The following is a 23,210-nucleotide window of genomic DNA, read 5'->3' on the forward strand; positions in this document are numbered from 1 at the left end:
TTTGAGACCTGTCTGAACAAGACTAAGATCCTACTAAAAACAGAAAAAACTATCTGGGCATGGTGGTATATGCCCATAGTCCCAGCTACTCAGGAGGTTGAGGCAGGAGGATCCCTTGAGCCCAGGGGCTTGAGGTTACTGTAAGCTACAATGATGCCATGGCACTCTACCCAGGGCAACAAAGTAAGATGCTGTCTCAAAAAAAGGAAAAGATGCCAGGCATAGTAGCTCACACCTGTAATCCCAGCAGTTGGGAGGCCAAGGCGGTAGATTGCCTGAGCTCCTAGGTTCGAGACCAGGCTGAGGCACAGTGAGACCTTGTCTCTAAAAATAGCTAGGCGTTGTGATGGGTGCCTGTAGTCCTAGCTACTTGGGAGGCTGAGGCAAGAGAATTGGTTAAGCCCAAGAGTTTGAGGTTGCTGTGAGCTGTGACGACACAACACTCTACTGAGGGCAACAAAATGAGACTCTGTCTCAAAAAAAAATAAAAGAAAGAAAAAAAAGAAAAGAAATGGCTACTTCAGGCCAACAGACCTGCTAGAGGAGGAAGTCTAACTAATCTCCGGGACTTTCTGGTAGAAGCCAACAGGTCTTTTGCTCATGAAGAAAGCAAAAATTGGCTTGGCGCTTGTGGCTCAAGTGGCTAAGGTGCCAGCCACATACACCTGAGCTGGCGGGTTCAAATCCAGCCTGGGCCCGCCAAACAACAATGATGGCTACAACCAAAAAATAGCCAGGCGTTGTGGCAGGCACCTGTAATTCCAGCTACCTGGGAGGCGGAAGCAGGAGAATCGCTTGAGCCCAGGAGTTGGAGGTTGCTGTGAGCTGTGATTCCACAGCACTCTACCCAGGGTGACAGCTTGAGGCTTTGTCTCAAAATAAATAAATAAATAAAGCAAAAATTGTGATCTAGCATGGAAATGTTAGGGGGTCAGTAAAGTTGTAAAACTATTGTCAATTACATCTTTGCAGTGATGCTGTTTCTGCAAATAGGTACGGAAGACTGAGAGCAAGGGCCTTTCTCTTTCCTCTGGAACTAGAGAGAGAAAGTGGGTGGGACCGTGAGGGCTGCCCTTCAAGAAGGGAGCACAGGAGAGCCTTCGCAGGGGAAGTGAGTCTGCAACATGGCAACCAGCCAAGTAGCCAGTACAGATGCTCCAGGAGCTTCCCTGAAGAAAAAAAGGGGTGGCTCGGCGCCTGTAGCTCAGCGGCTAGGGCACCAGTCACATACTCGAGCTGGTGAGTTCGAACTCACCCAGGCCTGCCAAACAACAATGACAATTACAACCAAAAAAAAAAAAAAAAAAAGAAGAAGAAGAAGAAGAAGAAATAGCCGGGCACTGTGGGGGGCAACTGTTAGTCCCAGTCACTTGGAAGGCTGAGAAAAGAAAATTGTTTGAGCCCAAGAGTTGGAGGTTGCTGTGAGCTGTGACACCACGGCACTCTACCAAGGGTGACATAGTGAGACCCTCAAAGGGGTGTGGGGGAGGGCAATTTAAATCTGGGTATCAGAACTGAGATCATCTGTTAGCATCAGGCCATCAGATGGGGGCTACCACTTGGGGAGAACTTGCCTGAGAAAGAAGCTTAACAGAGAAAAGCAGTATCAAGGGAAAGACATCAGGGAAACAGAGACTCCTGATGTCACTGTGGGAGCACCTGGCTCCAGCCATTCCTGAAGGCAGAATCTGGATCTCATTTTTGAGAGTCAATACATTTTCTTTTCTTGCCTAAACTACCATGAGATACATTTTTTGGCATTTGGCGCCTTCAAGTTATGATTATTTATAATGGAGACTGTCTCCTCACCAATCTGAAAGCCTCCCAGAGACTCTTATCTGGGTCCCCAGCATCACTACCCATGGCCTAAAACTTGACTGGGCCTTAGGAACAATCTATCCAGCTGACCTTGATCCCAAGACCATATTACAGGTCCTTCCCAGACCTGGTTACCTCATCCCAGCTCTGACCTCTTTGGGGTATGGAACCCCCACCCCATAAACTGCTTCTCCACACCTGGTATTTGTAGCAATCTCGGCGGTCGCTGGGGGAGCTGCCTTGGCACGTGCCTGTCTCTGTGTTGTTCTGACATGGGCAACCTGTCCCATCCTGCTCGTTACACGTGTCTGCGTGGCCATTACACTGGCATCTGAGGATGGGAAAGATGAAGGTTACAGACCCACAGGGGCCCAGCCTAGATGCTGCATATGTGAGCTCAATTCTGTGCAATCGGCCAGAAGAGGAGACTGAGGCTCACGTATGTCAAGCCATTTGTCCAAGCTCACAGAGCAGTTAAGTGGCAGTCAGAATTAGAACCCAAGATAGACTGACTCCAGAGTTCACTGAACATGCAGAAAAAAGGAGATGGAATGGGGAGGTTGTTTCAAAGCTTCTCCTCTGAGCCGCCTTCTCTCTTTGCCCACTAGGCTCAATCGGGCTGCTCTATAGCCTGCATTTCAGCACTAGCCTTGGAGGGAGAGCATTTGCAATGAAGTCTACCTCCTTTCCCCCAGCCCGCCCCAGCCTGGGGGCTCCTTGGGGATTTCATCCTCTACTGACTAAGGGCAGAGGACTGTGGGGAGGTGGGGTGTGGGTCCAGAGCTATTCCTAATAAGGATGAGGGTTCTGGATGCCCTTCCTCTCACTTGGTGCATTTCCCATCCAGAAGGAAGTAGCCATGGAGGCAGCTCTCGCATTTGTCCCCATAGCTGTTATTTTGGCAGTTCACGCACACAGCCTCGTCTTCACTAGGACCCTCTGTCACCCAGTTTTCAATCTGGCCAAAGAAGGACATAGCAATCACAAAAAAGCATGAACCAGCCCCTTCCCCCCTCAGACCTAGGGACTGGGACCCCGGCTCCTTCTCCCTCAGACCCAGGAATCCGCATCCCCACCCCCTCTTCCGTCAGACCTATAAGTTGGGACTCAGCCTCTTTCACCTCCTCTGGATCCAAAGAATACTTTTCTGGCTCCTTCCTGGCCATTTCAAGCTCCTTCCTGGAGACGCAGATATGGCTATTTCCACGACAAAAGGCATGGCAGGGCCGGCAGGTCCCGCCCCCCACAGCTGAACCCACAAACAGCGGGAGGCACTGCTCACAGTGGCTGCCCTGGGAACCCAGGACAAGGTTGTCAGGGAGGCTGGAAAGTAACTGCGGGGGGTGGGGGTAGGTTCTGGTAGCACGCGGGAGGACAGCAAGGGCTTGAGTGAATGGTTTGGACAATCCCAGCCTGTCTGCAAATTGACCCCTACCTTCACTTACCAACTTTGCCTCCCAAAGTCCTTGGCTCAAAAAGTTCTACCCTATTCTATCCCAAATCTTCCCCATATGCCCGCCCTCCCTGGCCCTGCACCCATTCTGACCACTACTCCAGGGCTATCCCTTTGTGATACAAAACAAGATAGAAGCCCCAAAGTCTTCTCACATCTCCCCAGCCAGGGCTCTGCCACTGCTCCCCCACCCCTGGCTTATCCAGGCTCAGAATGAGGCTCAAGGTGCCAGAGCATGGAATGAAGGCAAGCAAGGGCCTGGGTCCTACAGTCTGGGGTCTGAGGCCCCAGGCAGCCCACCTTGGTGTGGTTGCGGCAGAGCAGGCAATGGTCACGCGCCCCCACGCCAGCACACTCGCTGTGGCGGTTGCAGCGACACTCTGTGGAGCAGTTGCGACCAACAAAGCCGAAGTGGCAGCGGCAATGGTCAGGCTCCACGCATGAGCCATTCACACAGCCCTGGGCGCATACTGGACGGCAAAGCCCTGTCATGCTGCAGGAGCAGTGGGGGATCAGGGCAGGTGTGGCCCCTGCAAGAGGCCATCCTCCTCACACCTCCATAGCCTACGCCCCCACCATTATTCCACTCCCTTCTCAACTAGTTGCTCTTCCCTGGTCTGTTAACTCACCATCTCCTTTTCAGGGTCTAGCTCACCACAGCCCACAACCCTCCTTCTGGGGCATGGTTTAAACTCACTTATCCCTGGTCTGGCTCACCACCTCTTTCCCTCCTTGACCAAGCCAACCATGCACACCCTTCCTGGACAAATGTCACCACTTTCCTGCCTTGGACTTCCTTTTCTCCCACCCTGCTTTGCTCTAGACCTCACCCTAGTCTGTCTGGCCCTGCTCCTCCACCCACCGAGACCCTGGCCTGCAGCCTTACTTGTCCATGGTGTAGCCCGTCTTGCAGCTACACTCGTAGCCATGAGGCTGGTCATGGCAGTTCTGTGTCTCATTGCAGTCATGGTGCCCATTTGCACACTCATCCTCAGGGGGGCAGGACAGGAAGGCCCAGGAGGTCCCAGGACGCCCACACGTCAGCCCTGGTATCGGGATACAGGGCTTCACCTAAGGGGACCTCTGCACCACCCACCCCCAGCCACCCAGGCCCCCACTCCTACTTCCTCTGAGCCCCACCTCTGGGTTTTGCTCAGCACCCCCATGTTCTCCATACCAGACCCCAGCTAAGGGCCAAGCTTTCTTGCCCTACACCTAAACCCCTCTCACCATCACGGGGGCCACTGAGTCCACCCTCCATGCAGCGGCCACTCCCATCCTGGCCCCCCCAGGCACACCAGCCGCAGTGGGGGCGCCGCAGGCACAGGGCACACTGGGTTGCCTGGGCACAGCCCAGGGAGCAGCTCTCAGGTCCCTGGAGCAGCCGCCCACAGCCTCCGGCCATACATCGCAGCTGCAGGTAAGAAGGACTCAGACACTGTATGAGAGGGGAGTGGGGAAAAGAGAGGCAAGGGAAGAGAGTCAAGCAAACATATTCTGGATATCTTCACTGACCACGTCTTCTCTGAGGTCTTGTTCCTCCCTGGCCACAGTCAGGGGGACTAGCTGGGTTATCATGGTCTCCCTCTCAAGCATTTGGAACTAGACATCAAGACCGTAAGTTGGGCCAGGGAGGTCCTTGAAATGGAAAGATCATGTAGATTTGGGCTGGAGGACTGTTTGGATGAGAAAATGACCAGAACATGGAGAGGCAGGAAAGAACAGCTGCAGAAAGAGGCAGAGATAAGAACTATGCACCCCGAGGACAGATAGAAAAGAACTTCCGAGGTTCTGTCTCCAATCCCTGGGGAGGCCTGGCTGTACTCTCTACCCTAGGTTCCAAAAGGCGCCATTGTATTGGTGCAGAGGTTCCCTTTTCCTACCTAGCTAAGGACACTTAGTTTTCTTACAGTTCAGGAAGGCAACAATGCCAGGTAGGCACAAAAAAAGAGTATCAGGAGTGGGCCATAGTCACTTTGGCTGCTAGGGCAAAAAGCCTTCTCCCACCCAAGGCTGGGAAGCTGAGTTTAAGAGCCAGGTAGCAACTCCTATCCAAACTACATGCACGAGGTTCAGATTCCTGAGTACTTACCTCAGCGTATAAGAGTATTTTATTTATTGCTTGGGCCTAAAGTGAAGTATAAGAAGAAAAAGATTAATCTGTACTGGCTGCCTGAAAGCAATTAGGAGAAAGCAAAGCAACCATGTAATCCTGAAATAGAAACCCTGGAGTGCTGTGGCCGGAGCTCTGAGTCCACTGAGGGTCAGGGCCTGCCATGAGCTAGGCCTTGCTGAAATGCCAAAGAAACCTCTGCCAGGCTGGGTTTCTAGATCTAAATTTAGTTTACCCTTTGACAGATGGTGGGGCAATCTGGGAGGGGTAGAGAACTGGAATCCTCAGTCCTAGGCAGCACTTTTTGCTGTGACATCCCTAGTGGCCAAATGTGATGACACCCAACACAGCAAACTGCATATTTCCTATATTCCGAGAGCAGGCCTCTAGTTTGTTGTCAAATCTCACAGCCTAGCAAAGTGAATTTATTAAAGAGAGGGAGAATGGGAAGGAGGCAGGCCAGGGAAGAGTTCAGCTGAGGCCAAAGCCATTAAAGAACAATGTCAGATGGTTAAAATCTGGTAGTCCCTGAGCCAAATCATAAAGGTCTGACCTGTGTACTTTTTTTTTTTTTGAGACAGAGTCTCAACTATGCTGCCCTCGGTAGAGTGCTATGGTGTCATAGCTCTCAGCAACCTCAAATTCTTGGGCTTAAGCGATTCTCTTGCCTCAGCCTCCCAAGTAGCTGGGACTACAGGCACCTGCTACAATGCCCAGCTATTTTTTTTTGTTGTAGTTGTCATTGTTTAGCAGGCCTGGGCTGGGTTCAAACCCGCCAGTCCCGGTGTATGTGGCCGGTGCCCTAACCACTGAGCATTGGGCACTGAGCCACATTTTTTTTTTAAAGACAGAGTCTCACTTTTTTGCCCTCGGTAAAGAACCATGGCATCATCATAGCTCACAGCAACCTCAAATTCCTGGGCTCAAACAATCTTTTTGCCTCAGCTTCCCAAGTAACTGGAAATATAGGCACCTGCCACCATGCCTGGCTAAGTCTGAGCCAATACTTTAAAACCAGGAAATTTCACATAAATCAGAAACTTGGCAAAAGCTCCCTCTCACATTCCTAGGCAGCATCAACTGCATAATAGCCTGGCCCCTGTGGGCACGCTGTGCTCTCCAGTTTACTCGCCCCACCATGCCCCCCTACCTCCCACCTGGCCACTCCCTCACCTCCTGAGCTGCCCTGGCTCTTCAGGCATCTAACAGCCTGGCAGGCACTGAGCAGCTGGGGAGCGAGCAGTGGTGGCAAAGGCTTTCTCTGATATTGCCTTCAGGTTCCTGGAATCCCCACAAAGATAAATAATGCAAATCTCACTAATACTGGAGAAAACTTGTTTATTGCCAGAAGGACCCCATTTCTGGAGAGCAGAGACCTCTGCTTTTTACAAACCAGCATCCTGGGGGCTTCTGCCTTTCTGGCCACACCCTCCCTCAACTCCTGCAGGGACCCTCATAGTATGTTTCAGACAACAGAGACTGGGAATCCTCCCACTGGGAAGGACTTGAGACAGCCAAGTTGACACTCCTGCCACCCCTCATTATGATAACAATCACACCAACAACAATAATTGGCCATTGTGAGTCCTTACCAAGTGGCAGGCAATGCTCTATACTTTAAATGAACTCTTTTTGGTTGGATGCGCTCTTGCCTATACCCTAGCACTCTGGGAGGCTGAGGTGGGTAGAGCGATTGAGCTCAGGAGTTTGAGACCAGCCTGAGCAAGAAGAAGACTCTACTGCTACTAAAAATAGAAAAAACTAGCCTGGCTTTTTCACGGGTGCCTGTAGTCCCAGCTACTCAGGAGGCTGAGGCAAGAGGATTGCTCAAGCCCAAGAGTTTGAGGTTATTATGAGCTATGATGCCATGGCACTCTACCCAGGGTGACAGAGTGAGACTCTGTGTCAAAAACAATAAATAAACTTTCCCATTTAACTGATGAAGTCCCCCTATGGGATGGGATCTGCTGACATGATTCTCTTTTTACCAAACACTCACTGAGGCTTAGAAGAAGGGAAGTCACCCACCCAAAGTCAAACAGCCAGGAAGTGGCCAGACTGGATTCAAACCCAGGCCCCACTGACCTTGCAGCTTGAGCTTTTTGATCAGAAGGCAAACCACCTCCCAGGAGTGAGCTGTCATGCCACTCCCAGGCAGGGCTTCTAGATGCTGGTGCCTGTGGGATTCTTGGTCCTCCATGCCCCACCCTCCTAGTTTGAAATATGTAGGAGTGTTGTCAGTTTCTTTCTTTAGAACTCCTCTCGAAATACAAGTTCTAATGGAAGCGTCCATGTCCCCACACTGTGGTCTATTGGGTGCGTGGGTGGTGGCTGGACTGATGATGGAGTGGGGCTTACACAATTGAGGTATGAATAAGGAATATGAATTGCGGTATGAATAAGAGAATCGGGGACTCACACCCCGGCTCAAATGATACTGCTTCTGCATGTGACAGCAAGAGGTGAACCTGTCTTGTCTCCCTGTGGGGTGGGGTAGAGGGCAAATGGCTTTGTCTTTGCCTCTAGAACAGCTAAATCAAGCTAGGCAGAAGCATCTGTGGAAAGGACTTTCTGGAAACAAGACAGCATGGGCTGGGCAGTCAAGGGGTGCCTGCCTAGACCACATCCACCTTCATGAATCATCTCAGCCCATAGGCACAGAAGAGGCCTGCATCTGCCATGTTTGAGCTGCCATGTTTGCACCCACCCCTCCCTGGCCACGTCCCATTGGACCAAGGCTGAACACCTAACTCGTAAGCTGAGTCAGACTCTGTCCTAGAGAATGTTGAGCTAACCAACAAACACAGAGATGATTGTGATCTCTGGAATTAGAAACGCTTATAGGGCGGCGCCTGTGGCTCAGTCGGTGGGGCGCCGGCCCCATATACTGAGGGTGGCGGGTTCAAACCCGGCCCCGGCCAAACTGCAACCAAAAAATAGCCGGGTGTTGTGGCGGGCGCCTGTGGTCCCAGCTGCTTGGGAGGCTGAGGCAGGAGAATCGCTTAAGCCCAGGAGTTGGAGGTTGCTGTGAGCTGTGTGAGGCCACGGCACTCTACCGAGGGCCATAAAGTGAGACTCTGTCTCTACAAAAAAAAAAAAAAAGAAACGCTTATAGACTGTGGGTCAAGGCTGCCATTGGAGGCCATGTGTGTTGATGATCAGGCCAGGAGAAACTACACGATGGAAATGTGTGAAGAATAGCTGAGGTGACAAATCATGTGGTCCAAGAGTGACAGAGCACCAGCCCTTCCTGCTCTCAGAGTCCACCCAATATCCCCCATTCCTTATAACAAAACCAGCTTGAGGGAGTGTCTTTCTTTTGGAACCAAAAGTTCCAAAAGGAGAAAGAGAGAAGAAGATAGAAGAGGGAAACAGAAAAGGTCTGGGAGTTTGAAGGGAGATGTATGAAAGGACCTCATAGAAAGGCCAGGGAACCATGAGTCAGCCAGGAAGGGGGCACAGAAGCATGGCCAGGAGGCACAGCAGAGACAGGGACATTCATAGGCAATAGAGATGGTGGGAGGAGACAGAGCGTGGGGCTACAGCCAGGAAGGTGGGAAAAGAAGGAAAAAGGAGGTGGTGGTGGAAGAAAGGTCAGTGTCAGTGTGAGGGCAGAGAAAAAGGAGACCTGGACAGGCCCTTGCTAGAGCCCCTGCCCCGACCACAGCTCCACCGGTACAGTACCTGCTGCAGGCTGCTGCTCCAGACACAGTGCTGCCAGCCCCCATCCGCACCCTTTGAGTCCAGGCAGGAGGTGCAATTGGGTAGGAGGTGACAGGGAGTGGGGCAGGGGAGTGGGGGTGACGATTCCACTGGCATCGGGGACACATTCAGCAAAGAGTGGCTGAAGCACGTCCAGTCATAGGTGGGCTGCACCGACAGGATGCGGCGGGTCTCCCCTGGGGGCAGGAGCACAGGGGATAGGAGCCAGTGCTGAGCCCCCAGCTTCCTCTTCCCTCAGACCCAGGAGTTGAGGCCCCCAAACTTCCCTCTCAGGGACCAAGCCTAGCCACTCACCTGTCCTCTTGAACTGTCGTGTCCACATGCACTTGCCCTCCCGAGTGCACTGCTCACAGTCCGCAGCTCCACATGCTGCCTCTGAACAGTTCCCTGCCCAGAAGACCTCTCGCTGGTTGATCCGACAGTCATTTTCTGAGGTGCAGGACCCATTGCGCCCGATGCAGGCACCCTCGGGGCAGTTGGTACACCACTTACATCGGGGGGCAGATGCCTGTGGTAGAAATGGGCTTGGTACAGTCCTCAGGGCACCCAGCACTCCTCCTGAACTAGCAAAAGGGCTCAGTGGTTCCCAAGACCCTGTGGTTGGCGGGACAGCTGACCAGAATGGAGATGAAGACCTCCCTCCCTTCCACCTGCTGCTCCTCACCCCCTGCCCATTTACCTCTCCATCTCCAGGCCGCAGGGTCCGGGGATGGCGGGCCAGGCACTCACTGCAGGTCCGGAGACGGCGACATTCCTCCGGGGATCGAGGCATTGGGGAGCAGGGGGGCGCCTCACAGCCCAGCCTGGAGGGCATGAAGCCTGGTTCACTCACGTCCAGCCAGGCCCCATCCTCCTGCCTCTAAGACACTGTCCTGCAGGACCCCCATGCCTTATCCCAAGCCGGACTCAGCAGCAACCTCCCAAACCTGGTGATGGATGGTCACACATCATCTGAGCCAGAGATGCTGGACAATATTCCAGCTCCTCCTGCCTCTCCAGCCACTGAGGCCTTCAGCTTCCTGAATTTCTCTCTGACTATCCCCTCCTCTTCATCCCTGTACCCCTTCCCCACCCACCACCTCCTCTCTGCACTCCACCCTTCGCAACAGCTCCAGGGATCTTTCTGCCTGGGCCTGCCCTGTCCCTTTCCTAGTGAAACCTTCAGTGGCCCCCCATCACTCACAGTGGAAGTCCACAATCCCTTATCCCAGATCCTAGGAGGCACACGTGTTTCAGAACTTTTCAGATTTTAGAAAAGCAGTGTGAGTACCCATTATTACACACACCCCCAGGGGTGTCTAGGGGAGCACCCCATCATCAAACCCCTGCTGTCAGTGCCATGGTTACCTGTGGGCCTGGTCCCCAGACAAACAAGCCCCATGGCACCACGTGCAGGCCCCAGACTGGTTACAAGCTTCGGATGAGGACAGCAGGCGGCAGGGGTCAGGAGGCAGGGTCAGTGCCAGCAGGCGGCCCAGGGCCACCCCACCGAAACCCCCGGAGATATACAGGCGGCTCCCCACTGCTGCCACGGCATGGGCCACAGACTCCTCCATTGGGGCCCCCACAGAGGCCAAGCCTGAGGAAAGACGGGGGTTCAGAGAGATAGACAGCAGGAGACCAGGAAAAAGACCCACACGGACAGGCCAGTCAGAGAGGGACACCAAGAGAGGAGAAAGACAGTCAGAGGAGAGTGAAGACAGACCCAGAAAGAGGAGATAGACGAGGAAAAGGCGGGGCAAGAGAATCAGCTACATGGACAGAAAAATGGAACAGAAAGAGTGAAATAAGAACAGAGACAAATGTTTTAGAACCAGACAGGTGGCAGCATTAAATGCCACTGAATATTAAGATGGTTTATTTTATGTTATTTGAATTTCACTTTAATTTCTTTAAATCCTCAAAAAAATACACACAGTGCTGAAAAAGACTGATTAAGAGAAAAATGGAACTAGAGACAAAGGGCCAGATAGAGAAATAAAAAGAAAAAGAGGCCCAGAAATGCAAATACAGCCAGTCACAACGTTAAGGGAGATCAAAAGGCAAGAGATAAGCCCCTTTCCAACCTATGAACAGCAAAGACCAGAAGGAAATACCCCAACACCCCCACATACAACAGTAGTAGTCTCAAGAGAGTAGTATTATAGGTAGTATTTTTCTTCCTATTTTATAAATTACATACAGTGAACATTATTACTTTTTATTTTTTTCTGAGATAGAGTCTCACTTTGCCACTCTTGGTAGAGTGCTGTAGCATCATAGCTCACAGCAACCTCAAACTCTCAGGCTTAAGTGATTCTCTTGCCTCAGCCTCTCAAGTAGCTGGAACTATAGATGCCCGCTCTCTAATGCCCAGCTATTTTTAGAGAAGGGGTCTCGCTCTTGCTAAGGCTGGACTTAAACTTTTGAGTTCAGGCAATCCATCCACCTGGGCCTCCCAGAGTGCTAGGATTAGAGGTGTGAGCCACTGCACCTGGACTACATTATTACTTTTATAATCAGAATGAAAAATAAACTTACTGCTGGGCACGGTGGCTCACACCTGTAATCCTAGCACTCTGGGAGGCTGAGGCAGGTGGAATTGGTGGAGCTCAGGAGTTCGAGACCAGCCTGAGCAAGAGTGAAACCCCATCTCAAAAAAAATTAGCCGAGTATTGTGGTGGGTGCCTATAGTCCCAGCTACTTGGGAGGCTGAGGCAAGAGAATCATTAGAGTCCAAAAGTTTGAGGTTGCTATGAGCTGTGACACCACAGCACCCTACCTAGGGCAACAGAATGAGATTCTGTCTCAAAAACCCCCCCAAAAAAACAGTAAAAGAAAAATAGGAAGGAGGGCATCTCCATGGTATTTAGATAGTACAGAGGGAATGGGAGCTTTGTTGGTGGGTCTGAAGGCCTGAGTGACTAAATCAGTGGAGGTCCCAGGATGGGGATGGCGCCCCTCCTGGGTATCCTCAGGCTTCTTGGGGACAATGATGGGGACTTACGAGTGAGGTCAGGCAGAAGCCAGGCATTGCAGTTGACCTGGTAGAGCAGAACATCGCTACTGAACTCATCGGTGTCTGAGCGCCCCCCAAGAACCACCATGGTGTCCCCCAGCAGGGCGGCAGCATGGAAGAGCCGGTGGTGAGGCTGTTGGGGAAACATGTGGCCAAGATGGCCTGTCAGAGCTGTCCTCTGCTCCACATCTTCCTCCCAGCCTACCCACCACCCTTTGATTTCCCCCACCTATCCCCCAGCAGTCCACCCAATCCCAGCCTTCCTCGAATCTCACCACCTTCCTCCAGGAGACCTCCTGTATCCCCAAGAGCAGCCTACAGAGCCATCTCCTTCCCCCTGAGTCCTGGAACCCCCATGACCAGGCTGCCCCCTAGGAACTTGGCCCAGACCCCTTGAGATAAAACCCCACATTCTTCATATAATTTTATCAGCTAGGTAGGGGTGTTCTAGGAGGCTCCCCCAAGACAGGCTTGGAAATATATATATGTGAACTGAAAACACAAGTGCCCCTGCTGTGCCTGTCCTCCTATCTCCTTGGCCTCAAGGCAGGGAGTGCAAGGAGCACAGAGCCTGAGCCTGAGCCTACTTTTCACAGGTGAGGAAGCCCAGGAAGGGGAAGGGGCCTGCCAGGGCCACACCATAAGTCATGGCAGAGCTGGGGCAGAAATTAGGCTTCTGACCTCCTGGCCTAGGATCTTTCCGCCTAATAAGGGATGGAGGCAGGGGAGATATGGGGGTGTCACAGTTCATTTAGGAGATTAGAAAGGAGAGGAAGCAGAAATCCAGGATGGAGCCAGTCCCTAGGGTACTGAGAAAAAGGGCACCACCCTCCTACTCCCTACATCCATCTGTCCAGACCTCTTTTCCTGACCTTTGACCCCTGAGAAGGGGCCAGAAGACTCCAGGTGCGGTCAGGACAGTGCAGGGAGTAGAGCTCTGGAGATGGGGCTGCCAGCTCCACGTGGAATCGGAAGCCCCCAAACACATAGAGGGAGTCAGTGGCCTCGTGATAGACTGCAGAGTGACCATAGAGACCTAGTGGGGGCAGATGACCACAGGCTAGGGAAGGAGTAGCCACCAGCAAGGCCACCTGCTCACCTCCTAGACTTGCCTGCTCAGTGACCCCACCACTACTACCTTACCAGCCCTGAGGCCAGAGACCTGGGAGTCTTTCCCAATCTTTCTCTCTCCCTAAAGTTCTAAGGATAATCACTAGAATCTCTGGCAAAGAGAGGAGAGTAATCAACTGTTGGGAACTTTGACAAGCTCTTAGGAGAGAAACAAGGTGACCAGACGCCTGGGAAACAATGATTAAAGAAGGTAGAAGGGGATGTGGAGAAAGGAGAACCCCTGAGAAGTGGTGATCTTGGAATTCTGAGGGGAGGGAGAGGGTGGCCACAGGTAGCAGGAAGTGGGCAGTTTAGTATGGAGTCTGGGAGGGGAAAATTTCAAGAGATGGTACCTGGGAATCTGGGTGGGGGCCAGGGAAGACAAGGAAATAATAAGGTATGGCAGGCAGCGACCATGTGTATGGGATGGAGAGAGCCACGCAAAGCCTGCCAGCCAAGGGATCAAAGGGTGCTGTGCTCCTGGTCCCCAGCCCCACCTGTTGGAGGTGTTCCACTCTGGGCTCCTGACACCCAGGTGCCGGTCGCCAGGTGATACTCAAGAAGCTGCTGGTTGAATCCATTTTCAGGAGAGTAACCACCCACCAGGAGCAGAGACAGGCCTCGGCGGGCAGTGAGGGTGTGACCAGCAACTGCTGGCAACTCCACAGTCTGAGGAGCCTGAGGGATGGAGGGCCAAGGTCACCAAGGGGCTAGAGGTCAGGGGTCACCTTACAGGTAGAAGCAGGACTTAGCTCCCAATAGTCCCTTCTGAACTGCCAAGGAGGTAGTGAGCCCCTAGGCCAGTCAGACCCCAGGCCTTCCAATGAGCCCAGTCTTGGCAAGTGTGCACTGGCCCCTCGTCACTTCCACCTGCTCAATGTCCACGGGTAGCCTGGCATAGCTGCAGGAAGCCTGGCTCCTTTGTTTTCTCTCTGTGGCTGAGTGGGACTGTGTCACAGCCTGGCCAACTAGAGCATGACACTCCCTTGGCCAGGGATTGGCTTAGAACTACTAAATGACCTAGGATGACAAAGCAAATTCCATCCTGGGCCTTCTACTAGAACCCCCAGGAGGACAGTTTCCTCTGGTGGCAAAGCTACAGGAGCAGCTATGGCTCCCTTGGCCAGAGCTTGGGGTGGGGACTGGGAGTGGGCTGAGGAGAGATGCTCACCTTCTCCTGCCGCCACTGCAGAGTGGTAAGGTTGAGGACCCAGAAATCATGGGTGACACCTCCAGCTGTGAGACCCCCCAGCAGATACATGGCACCACGGCCAGCAGGCACATAGGCAGCTGCATGGAAGGAACGGGGTGATGGGCCTGGTCCCCCATCTTCAGCTCCTGCCAGCATCTGTGTCCACCGCCGCTCACTCACGGAGTACCTGAGACCAAGGTACAAAAAAAGCAGCTTCATTACACAGTCCCACTGGCATGCTCAAAGATGATCCTGATGGATGTCCCAATATCCCCTGGGGTGATCTTCCTATGACAGTTATTTCAACATCTCTCCCATCGGGTAGCAGTACCCAAATCAGTACCCCAGTTCCAAGGTATCCACTGGTGAGCCTCCTATGACAACAGCCCCAACATGTCCCAGATTTTTTAGGGGGTGTCAGTCATCTTAGAGGTTTTTCTAGACTCCCCTGAAGTGACTCAGGTGATAGACATCTCAGTATCCCCTGAGATGACCTTCTCTCCTTCAGGTATCCCACCTCCCCATGGGCCTTCCTCACCTGTACAGGTTTCCCAGAAGCCCCTGAGGCAGACCCAGGCCCCCAAACATCCACAAGGTAGCATCAGGTCCCTCCACCATGGTGTGCCCCAGGCGGTGCAGGAAGCGGCTAGCAGTGTCCTGGGGGTGGGGATGGGGGAGTCATGACAAAATGTCAGGCCTGGGTGTAGGGTCCAGGGCTGGTCCCAGGAATGGGAGTGGAAAAATTATCCAGGAGGTGGGTTGTGTGGCATGTCCACAGAAAAGGAGTGCCTGTGACTCACAGCTGAGAGGCGGCTGTCCATGAGAGTCTCCCAAACCAGCTGCCCACCATCCAACTTTGTGGCACAATCAGGGCCCCCGAAGCCCTCAGCACAGATGCATATGCCCAGACTCTGGGGGACAACAGAAGGAGGCTCAGGAGAGTCCTGATCACTACCCTTGCCCCACCCCACCCCCCTGCCCTGTTCCACCCATACCTGGTTACAAGTCCCTGCCCCAGTGTGGGCATTGCAGTTCTCTGGACACAGAGCCATGCGGCAATGTGGGCCAGCCCAGCCCTGGGGACATCGGCAGAGACCAGCACCTGCAGCTCCGTCCTGAGGTACGCACTCCTGGGGGACAGGGCAGCTCCCAGGGCCCCCTGACCCACAGCGAGCAGAGCCCACAGAGGCGTTGAAGCCCCAGGAGGAGGAGCCGTTGGCTTCCCAGTGTAGTACCAGCAGCCCTGTGGGGAAACAGGTCAGAAGCCCTGAGAGAAGCTACACTCCAGGCACTACTCCACCCCCAGGGGTTAAGAAAACCCAGTGTAGGGGCGGCGCCTGTGGCTCAGTGAGTAGGGCGCCGGCCCCATATGCCGAGGGTGGTGGGTTCGAACCCAGCCCCGGCCAAACTGCAACAAAAAAATAGCCGGTGCTGTGGCGGGCTCTTGTAGTCCCAGCTACTCGGGAGGCTGAGGCAAGAGAATCGCTTAAGCCCAGGAGCTGGAGGTTGCTGTGAGCTGTGTGATGCCATGGCACTCTACCGAGGGCCATAAAGTGAGACTCTGTCTCTACAAAAATAAAAAATAAAAAAAAAAAGTTCAAAAAAAAAAGAAAAAAAAAAAGAAAACCCAGTGTAATAGGGCAGGGGAGCAAGGAGCCCCAGCATTTATAATTACCACAGTGATCTGCCATTCTCCTGTACCCCCCTTCCTCAGCCAGCCCATCAATTCTAAAAACTGAACCTCTCACGTTCTCCCAGGAGACACCCCCTTGGCTGCTGTCCAAGCCAGTGTCTGTCTTGCGTGGACACTGGTACCCCCACCCATCTTACAGGCTGCCTACACTCCACCCTCTCAGCAGCCCAGTGATCCTCAAAAATACCAACTGACACTGGCCCCAGCAAGCTCAAAACCTTCCACAGCTCCCTACTGCTCTTACATGAGACAGGTTTCCTTAGAAAGGAGATTATTAGTGGTTTGAGGGGGACAGGAACTGATTATGTGATGTGTTAGGATATGTAAAACACGCCTTAGTAAAGTTATATTTAAACAAAGAGCCCCCTCTGAAGCCCACAGGGCCCTGCTGACTCCCAGCCTTATACCCTCCACTCTCCCTGCTCTTTACACCCCAGCACAGGCCCCTTCCTGATCTCAGGGTCTTGGTACCTGCTCCTACTGCCCTACCTAGAGCAGCCTTGGGCCACCATGCCTCGGCTTCATGCCACAAGTCAAATTTCACTCTCACCAGGAAGCCCTCCCAGCTCCCAAGGTGAGGCCAGGTACCCACTCCTGTCTGCTCCCTCTCAGTCCTCAGCGAAGCTGTGATTCCCCTAAGCAAGCTTTGTCCCAAATATCCCCCCATCTACGAGTCCCTGAGGGCAGTACCTGTGTCCCTCATTCACTGCTATATCCCTGGCTCTGGCTGAGGCTGGCTTACCACAGGTGTTCAGGAAACATTTGCTGAGTGAAAGGAAACCACCTCAGTTCCAGGGGCTCTCTTTGAGGGGGCTGAGGGTTCATGCAATCTCCAGAAGGCCATGTACGACTCTGTCCCTTTGCCCCTTTGTCTCCCAGCCTTGGGGCCACTCTGATTTACAACACAAAGAAGGCCCTTTAACTACTGTGGGTAGCAAATTCTATCATGTCTCCATCAGACCAAGCAGGGTTTCTTAGCCTACTTCTTGGCACAGTGGATGTTTGGGGCACAGTCTTTCCTGTGGGGCTGTCCCCTCTGGGCCCCAATTATTAGATTTCAGTAGCTTCCCTAATCATAATAATCAAAATGTCTCCAGTTACCAAATGTCCTCTGAGGGGCAACAATCAGCCCTGGTTGAGAATGGCAAGGTTCAGAGATGCTCTGGGGTCCTCATGATAGCCATAATCTATATTCCCCAAAGACAAGACACGTCCTGCTCAGCTCATCTCTCCAGAGAGCCAAGCCAGTGAGCACCCTCAACTGAGGAATCTGAGGCAACTAAGAAATGATGAGGGACTAATGTTACCCAGCAAGTCAGCGGCAGAGTCAAGCTGGGTCCTGATCCCACTTCAGGTAGCAATTTTAGAGGTGAGGGATACACAGCCCTGGACAAAGAGGCCCGATCCCCCCAGCTCCCATACCAGACAGGGCCTGCACAGTGAGGGGCCTGTCCCGCTGCTGGCCACAGAAGGCAGCTATGAGGCTACGGTCTGACTGGACGACGCCAGTGTCCAGGAAGCGTGGGAATCCATCAAAGGCCAGGACGTAGCTCAGCTGCAGGGGTGCAGAGTCAAGGATTAGAGGACAATGAGGATGAGAAAGAGGGCACCTGGGGCCTGGGAGGGGAGGAGCTCCAAGGAGAGGGTGATCTACCAGGAAAGGGGCTGTCTGAACATCCAGGCAGACTGTCACACTGTGGCATGAAGGCTACCACTCCCCACCCTGTGTCCAAAACAGACATGGCAAACAGATCAGGCACTCTTGCATTGAACCTCTTTCTCAACACACAGTTCCTGGCAGCTACAGCTGATCAATCAGGTGTGACAACGTGCTACCCCTGGTATAGGAAAGGAGAGTCTGGGGATCTAGAGAATGGGGGGATGGAAATTCATAAAATAGGAAGTAATCTGGAAAACAGGAGGGTCTACGGGCCAGGGGTCTGAGCAATAGAGTTTGGGGTTTGAAGGATAAAAATAAAGAGAACAACATTGCGGTTTGGGTCAGTCTGGGGATTTGGGGTGGGGGGACGGGGTTCTGGGCTCATATGCCTGACTCCAGCCTCCTCGTGCTCACCGTGCAGGGAGTGCTGCTGTCAGGGGAGAAGGTGAGGGTGAGTGGGGGACAGAGGGTCCCAGGGGCACAGGGCTGTAGCACCTCAGTGGCAGAGACAACCCACACACAGTAGGATAGGCCAGGCCCGGCTTTTGAAGTCCTGCCACCTGGAGGCAGCAGACCCCCAACCCGGCGTGAGCCCAGTGCCACTGAGGACACGTTGGTGAGGAGGGTGCGACCCCCACACTCCCGGAAGCAGGAGCCACCGGCCCTAGGAAGGTAGAGGAGAGCCAGTGTCAGACCGGTCCTGCCACACCCCACCATGATCCTGAGACCCCCTACCCAGCCCTTGCTGGCCCCCTGTCTCACCGGGGGTCCCCATAGTAGCCTGGGGAGCAGAGCTGGCAGTGAGCACCCTCAGTGTGGTCCTGGCAGAAGCAGAGCCCGCTGAGGTTGTCACAGTGGCCACGGCGTGGGTCCCCATGACCATTGCACTGGCAGGGTCGGCAGCCACCGGAGCCCGTGGCGTTGCCAAAGCTGCCAGGCCGGCACCGTTCGCAGTGCTCCCCCCATGTCCAGTCTGTGGAGGCCCCAGCAGGTGGGACACAGGATCAGTGGAAAGGACAGGAAGGAGCCCAGACCAGCTGGCTCAACTTATCCCCGACCCCCACACAGCTACATCAAAAGACAGAAGCCAAGGCCCAAACGTGGGTAAAGCAAGTCCCAAGAGGAGGAACTAAACTTGGTGACACTGAAACCTATCTGAATCAGGAGCTGGGAGAGGGGCAGGGGACCTAGAGCTGCTCAAGAGACCAAAGCCTACTCAGAGCAGAAGCTGGAGGCCTGAGAAGAAGCAAGGCCAGTCCCAGGGCTGGGGATGAGGGCTGCTCACCCTGGCACTCATCGCAGAAGCCAGGTCCCCGCTTGCGGCAATGGCTGTGGAAGCTGCAGCCACAGTCCCGAGAGCAGCGCGGGGTAGGGGGGCCTGGGGCAGGTGTGGGTGGGGGCAGGTCAGATGTCCAGCCCAGGTCACACACACAGGTGAAGTCTGGGGGTCCACTGCACATCCCGTGGCCACAGTCCTCCAGGCACCTGAGGGGCCGTAGCAGGGGTGGGGAGAGCGCCAGGCTCCCAAAGCCCCCATCATTTCCGCCCACCACAACTCCATCAAAGTCACTGTCTGTTTCCATGGTTCTGAGCTATGTGGGTGACCCTGTCTCCAAGGTAACTCCATAACATGTCGTCATGCCTGTCTCCATAGCAACCACATAGCACCACTGTGAAAACACCCTTTGAATTGGGTCCTCCTCCATCTCCATGGCACTGAAAGCGATGGCCAGTAGCCTAGGATTAACCTGTTTCCATGGTAACTAGGGGTACGCTTGGGGACCCTATCATATCTAAGGCGGAACTAGTCTGCAAAGTAAAAACCCCAGGCTAATTGGAGATGCTGGTTCCATGGGAGGAAGCCCAGTGCCACAATGGCTTCCTCTCTTCCTCCTCACACGCCCTCCCCCACCCCCCAGCCCCCAGGCGACATCTCCGTGGCAACCCCTGCCTCACTCACGTGCGGTTGCAGTGCGTGATGCCATCGCCCTGGTAGCCCCGCTGGCAGTGACACTCATAGCTGAGGGGTGTGTTCAGGCAGGTTGCCCGTGGGTGGCACCGGGCCAGGCCCAGGCGACATTCATCCACATCTGGACAGCGAGCATATGCCCAGCGGGCAGGGAGGGCGATGGGCAGCCCCAGACCCTCCCCAACCCACAAGGAGCAGTTACCCCCACTCAGGGGTCCTGAGAAGTCTCCCTGTAGGCACCTGTAGGACAGGAGATGAAAGAAATGGGAGACAACACAGAAACAATGACAGGGAGAAAGGAGGCCAGTTAGAGGGAGAGACACAGAAATATGAACATGGAAAGAGAGACAGAAAAACCAAGAGTAGTGGCAGACAAAAAAGATTTAAAAGACAGAAGGGAGGGAAAGGGAGAGAGGAGAGACAAAAACAGAAAGGCCAGGAGAAAGAGAGAAAGAAGGTGAGAGAAAACAAGTGCCAGAGACCGAGAAAAGGACAAACAAATGGAGAAAAGGAGGGGAAGAGAGATAGGCAGAAGAAGATGACAGGAAGGAAAAGGAAAAACAGTCACAGATGGGCAGCCCACAAGGCAGAGGAACAAAGCGGCTGCCAGAATGACCAGTTACAGGGATATGAGAACCAGGTGCCCCTGCCCGCGCCTAGCCTCACCGTCCCAGAGTGGGGTTGTCCTCATTGCCACACCAGCCACACTCATGGCTCTGTAGACACTCGTGACATGTCAGAAAGCCATCACAGCTCCTGCACCGCGGCTCTGAGTGCACGCTGTAGGGCCACAGGGGTGGAGGGTCAGAACCTGGGACCCTCCACCAGTGGGACCCTCTCTCTGTGATCCACACCCCTAGGCACCACACCTGTCATCCCAGCCACGGCAGCCCCCATGCGGGTACCGGGCCAGGTAGGCAGCAAACAGGAAGCAGGTGTGAGTAGACTGGCACCAGGCACACTGGCTGGAGTTGGCTAGGCAGTCGTCACAGGTCAGTCGTCTGGGGACAGGGAGCAAGGTTATTCCACCACCCAGGCCAGCCCCCATGCACACCCACCCACCAGCTCCCTGGACACAGCCAGCTCACTGGCTACAGAGCGGGGGACACTCCTCTGGACTCTTCAGGGCACCCCGACCACGGCCCCGCCGGCTGCATGCTGCATCCCCTTTGCGGCTGGTACTCTGATGCCACTCACAGAAGGAGTCCTGGCGGGTAATCAGACAAAGGCACAACCCTACTTGCCCCACTCTTTTTGGGAGTGCCCACCCCACCACCTGCTCAACAAGCAGCAGAGTCCCTCACTGGCACATTGCAGAGACCACTCCCTAAGCCCACCTCCCTCCCTAGCTGCCTGCCTCTCTGCTCCTCCTTCAGCCACAGACACCGTGGTTCTGCCCGCCAAGCACCCATCCCCTTCTTTGGGCAACAGTACCCCTTCTGTGTGACTCAGGTGGAGCTGATTCAAGCCTTACGATCCAGGGGTGGGCAAATGACCACAATCCCTTCCTGCAACCTGGGTCATTGGTCTAAGGGCCTGTGCAAGGTCCCAACAGAGCCAATGAAACTCAATTCTGGGACTTCTGTTGAACTACTGGGTGGCAGTGGGGCAGAATAAGAAACAGAGAGAGGCTCACTCCATTTGGGACTGAGAGGGGATGGGGAAGAAACCCTGGAGCCCCGGTGGCTTGCTACTGACAAGGAATGAAGCCTCCCAGGGAATAAAAGGTTACAGACTGGAGGAAGAGGGATGCCTGACATAATTTAAACCATTGGGCCAGGGCACAGTGGCTCACGCCTATAATCCCAGCATCCTGGGAGGCCAAGGAGGGTGGATTGCCTGAGCTCATGGGTTCGAGACCAGCCTGAGCCAAAGCGAGACCTCGTCTCTAAAAATACGCGTTGTGGGTATTTTGTCGTGGTGGGAGCCTATAGTCCCAGCTACTTGGTAGGCTGAGGCAAGAGAATCGCTTAAGCCCAAGAGTTTGAGGTTGCTATGAACTATGATGCCATGGTACTCTACCAAGGGCGACAAAGAGAGACTCTATCTCAAAAAAATAAACAAATAAATAAGTAAACTAACAAACTGCTGAACCAGGGGGTGGTGGCTCACGCCTATAATCCTAGTACTCAGGGAGGCTAAGGCAGGGGTGGATTGCCTAAGATCAGGAGTTCAAGATCAGCCTGAACAAGAGCAAGACTCCCATCTCTACTACAAATAGAAAAACAAGCTGGGCATTGTAGCAGGCACCTGTAGTCCCGCTGCTTGGGAAGGAGAGTTTAGTTGTATTTTCCAGCCCTGCAGGAGAGAGTCCTGACTCCCAGGAACCTATCTCTCCAGGCCCATCTCCTCTGCTTCCCACCCAGCTCTTGCGGCCAGATCAAGGACAATAGCCCTGGATGTTCCCTCAGCCCCCACCAGGGAGCCCCTGGACTGTCCAGGACAACTCCAGGGGGCCATTCCCAGTCGCCTGCTCTGGCTGCCTCCACCTTGAGACCTCCACATGGGGCCCTCAGGCACCTGGGTGCAGGCGTGGCAGTCTCGATGCTCCTCACAGAGTGGACAGAGGGCAGGTACCAGCACCAGCAAGGACCCACCGGCCCCATCATCCTCGCAGTGAGTCCCACCCTGGCGCAGGTGGCAGCTAGCACTGGTCAGGCACCAGCCGCAGCCCTGGTCTGCCAAGCAGCCCAGGCAAGAGGAATAAGAGGTACAGGCCGACGAACGGTAGGGCTCCAGGAAGAAGAAGGAGATCTCCTGTAGGAGGGTCACATGAGGGTCAGGAGTCAAGGTTCAGGGTTACAGGTCAGAGTCTGAAGTGAGCCAGAGGTAAGGTCTAGAGATGAGGTTTGGAATTCAGGCATGTAGAAAACCAGGATTTAGGAACTCAGCAGACAAAGAGCATCAGGGTCTGAGGGAATCTAGAGCTCACAGGTCAAAGTATGGATGGCAGAGGTCAGGGTCAGCAGGGACAGGAGAGTCAGATGTCGACAGAGCTCAAAATATGGGATCAGGCAAGGTTCTGGAGCCAGAGGTTGGGGCCTAGAGCAGGCATCCTCAAACTTTTTAAACAGGGGGCCAATTCACTGTCCCTCAGACTGCTGGAGGGCCGGACTATAGTTTAAAAAAAAAAAAAAAACTATGAACAAATTCCTATGCACACTGCACATATCTTATTTTGAAGTAAAAAACAAAACAGGAACAAATACAATTCACAACGCTTCATGCGGCCCACGGGCTGCAGTTTGAGGACCCCTGGTCTAGAGGGTTCAAAGTGAGGTTCAGACCAGCCATGGTGGCTCATGCCTGTAATCCCAGCACTCTGGAAGGCCAAGGCAGGTGGATTCCTTGAACTCAGTTCAACACCAGCCTGAGCAAGAGTGAGACCCTATCTCTACTAAAAATAGAAAAACTGGCTAGAGCACCTATAGTTCAGCTACTCAGAAGGCTGAGGCAAGAGGATTGCTGTGCCCAAGAGTTT

General features: G+C 53.8%; 1 protein-coding gene across 1 annotated transcript in view; it reads right to left on the reverse strand.

Annotated features, from left to right (window-relative positions):
- Positions 1-23,210, reverse strand: part of MEGF8 (multiple EGF like domains 8) — a 46,928-nt gene that overhangs the window by 4,094 nt on the left and 19,624 nt on the right. The window contains exons 15-40 of the mRNA XM_053606538.1: positions 22,250-22,486; positions 20,818-20,936; positions 20,599-20,730; positions 20,396-20,509; positions 19,721-19,969; positions 19,046-19,245; positions 18,523-18,733; positions 18,175-18,424; positions 17,523-17,655; positions 15,403-15,650; positions 15,208-15,318; positions 14,946-15,064; positions 14,387-14,594; positions 13,713-13,893; positions 12,978-13,141; positions 12,094-12,238; positions 10,455-10,686; positions 9,787-9,910; positions 9,402-9,615; positions 9,069-9,283; positions 4,502-4,709; positions 4,158-4,317; positions 3,572-3,764; positions 2,940-3,110; positions 2,646-2,776; positions 2,017-2,149 (exon numbers count right to left, since the gene is read on the reverse strand). Of these exons, the coding sequence (XP_053462513.1) occupies positions 2,017-2,149; positions 2,646-2,776; positions 2,940-3,110; positions 3,572-3,764; positions 4,158-4,317; positions 4,502-4,709; positions 9,069-9,283; positions 9,402-9,615; positions 9,787-9,910; positions 10,455-10,686; positions 12,094-12,238; positions 12,978-13,141; positions 13,713-13,893; positions 14,387-14,594; positions 14,946-15,064; positions 15,208-15,318; positions 15,403-15,650; positions 17,523-17,655; positions 18,175-18,424; positions 18,523-18,733; positions 19,046-19,245; positions 19,721-19,969; positions 20,396-20,509; positions 20,599-20,730; positions 20,818-20,936; positions 22,250-22,486 (4,602 nt within the window). The remainder of the gene's footprint in view (positions 1-2,016; positions 2,150-2,645; positions 2,777-2,939; positions 3,111-3,571; positions 3,765-4,157; positions 4,318-4,501; positions 4,710-9,068; positions 9,284-9,401; positions 9,616-9,786; positions 9,911-10,454; positions 10,687-12,093; positions 12,239-12,977; positions 13,142-13,712; positions 13,894-14,386; positions 14,595-14,945; positions 15,065-15,207; positions 15,319-15,402; positions 15,651-17,522; positions 17,656-18,174; positions 18,425-18,522; positions 18,734-19,045; positions 19,246-19,720; positions 19,970-20,395; positions 20,510-20,598; positions 20,731-20,817; positions 20,937-22,249; positions 22,487-23,210) is intronic.

Source organism: Nycticebus coucang, chromosome 10, assembly GCF_027406575.1.
Source record: "Nycticebus coucang isolate mNycCou1 chromosome 10, mNycCou1.pri, whole genome shotgun sequence".
Taxonomy (NCBI): domain Eukaryota; kingdom Metazoa; phylum Chordata; class Mammalia; order Primates; family Lorisidae; genus Nycticebus; species Nycticebus coucang.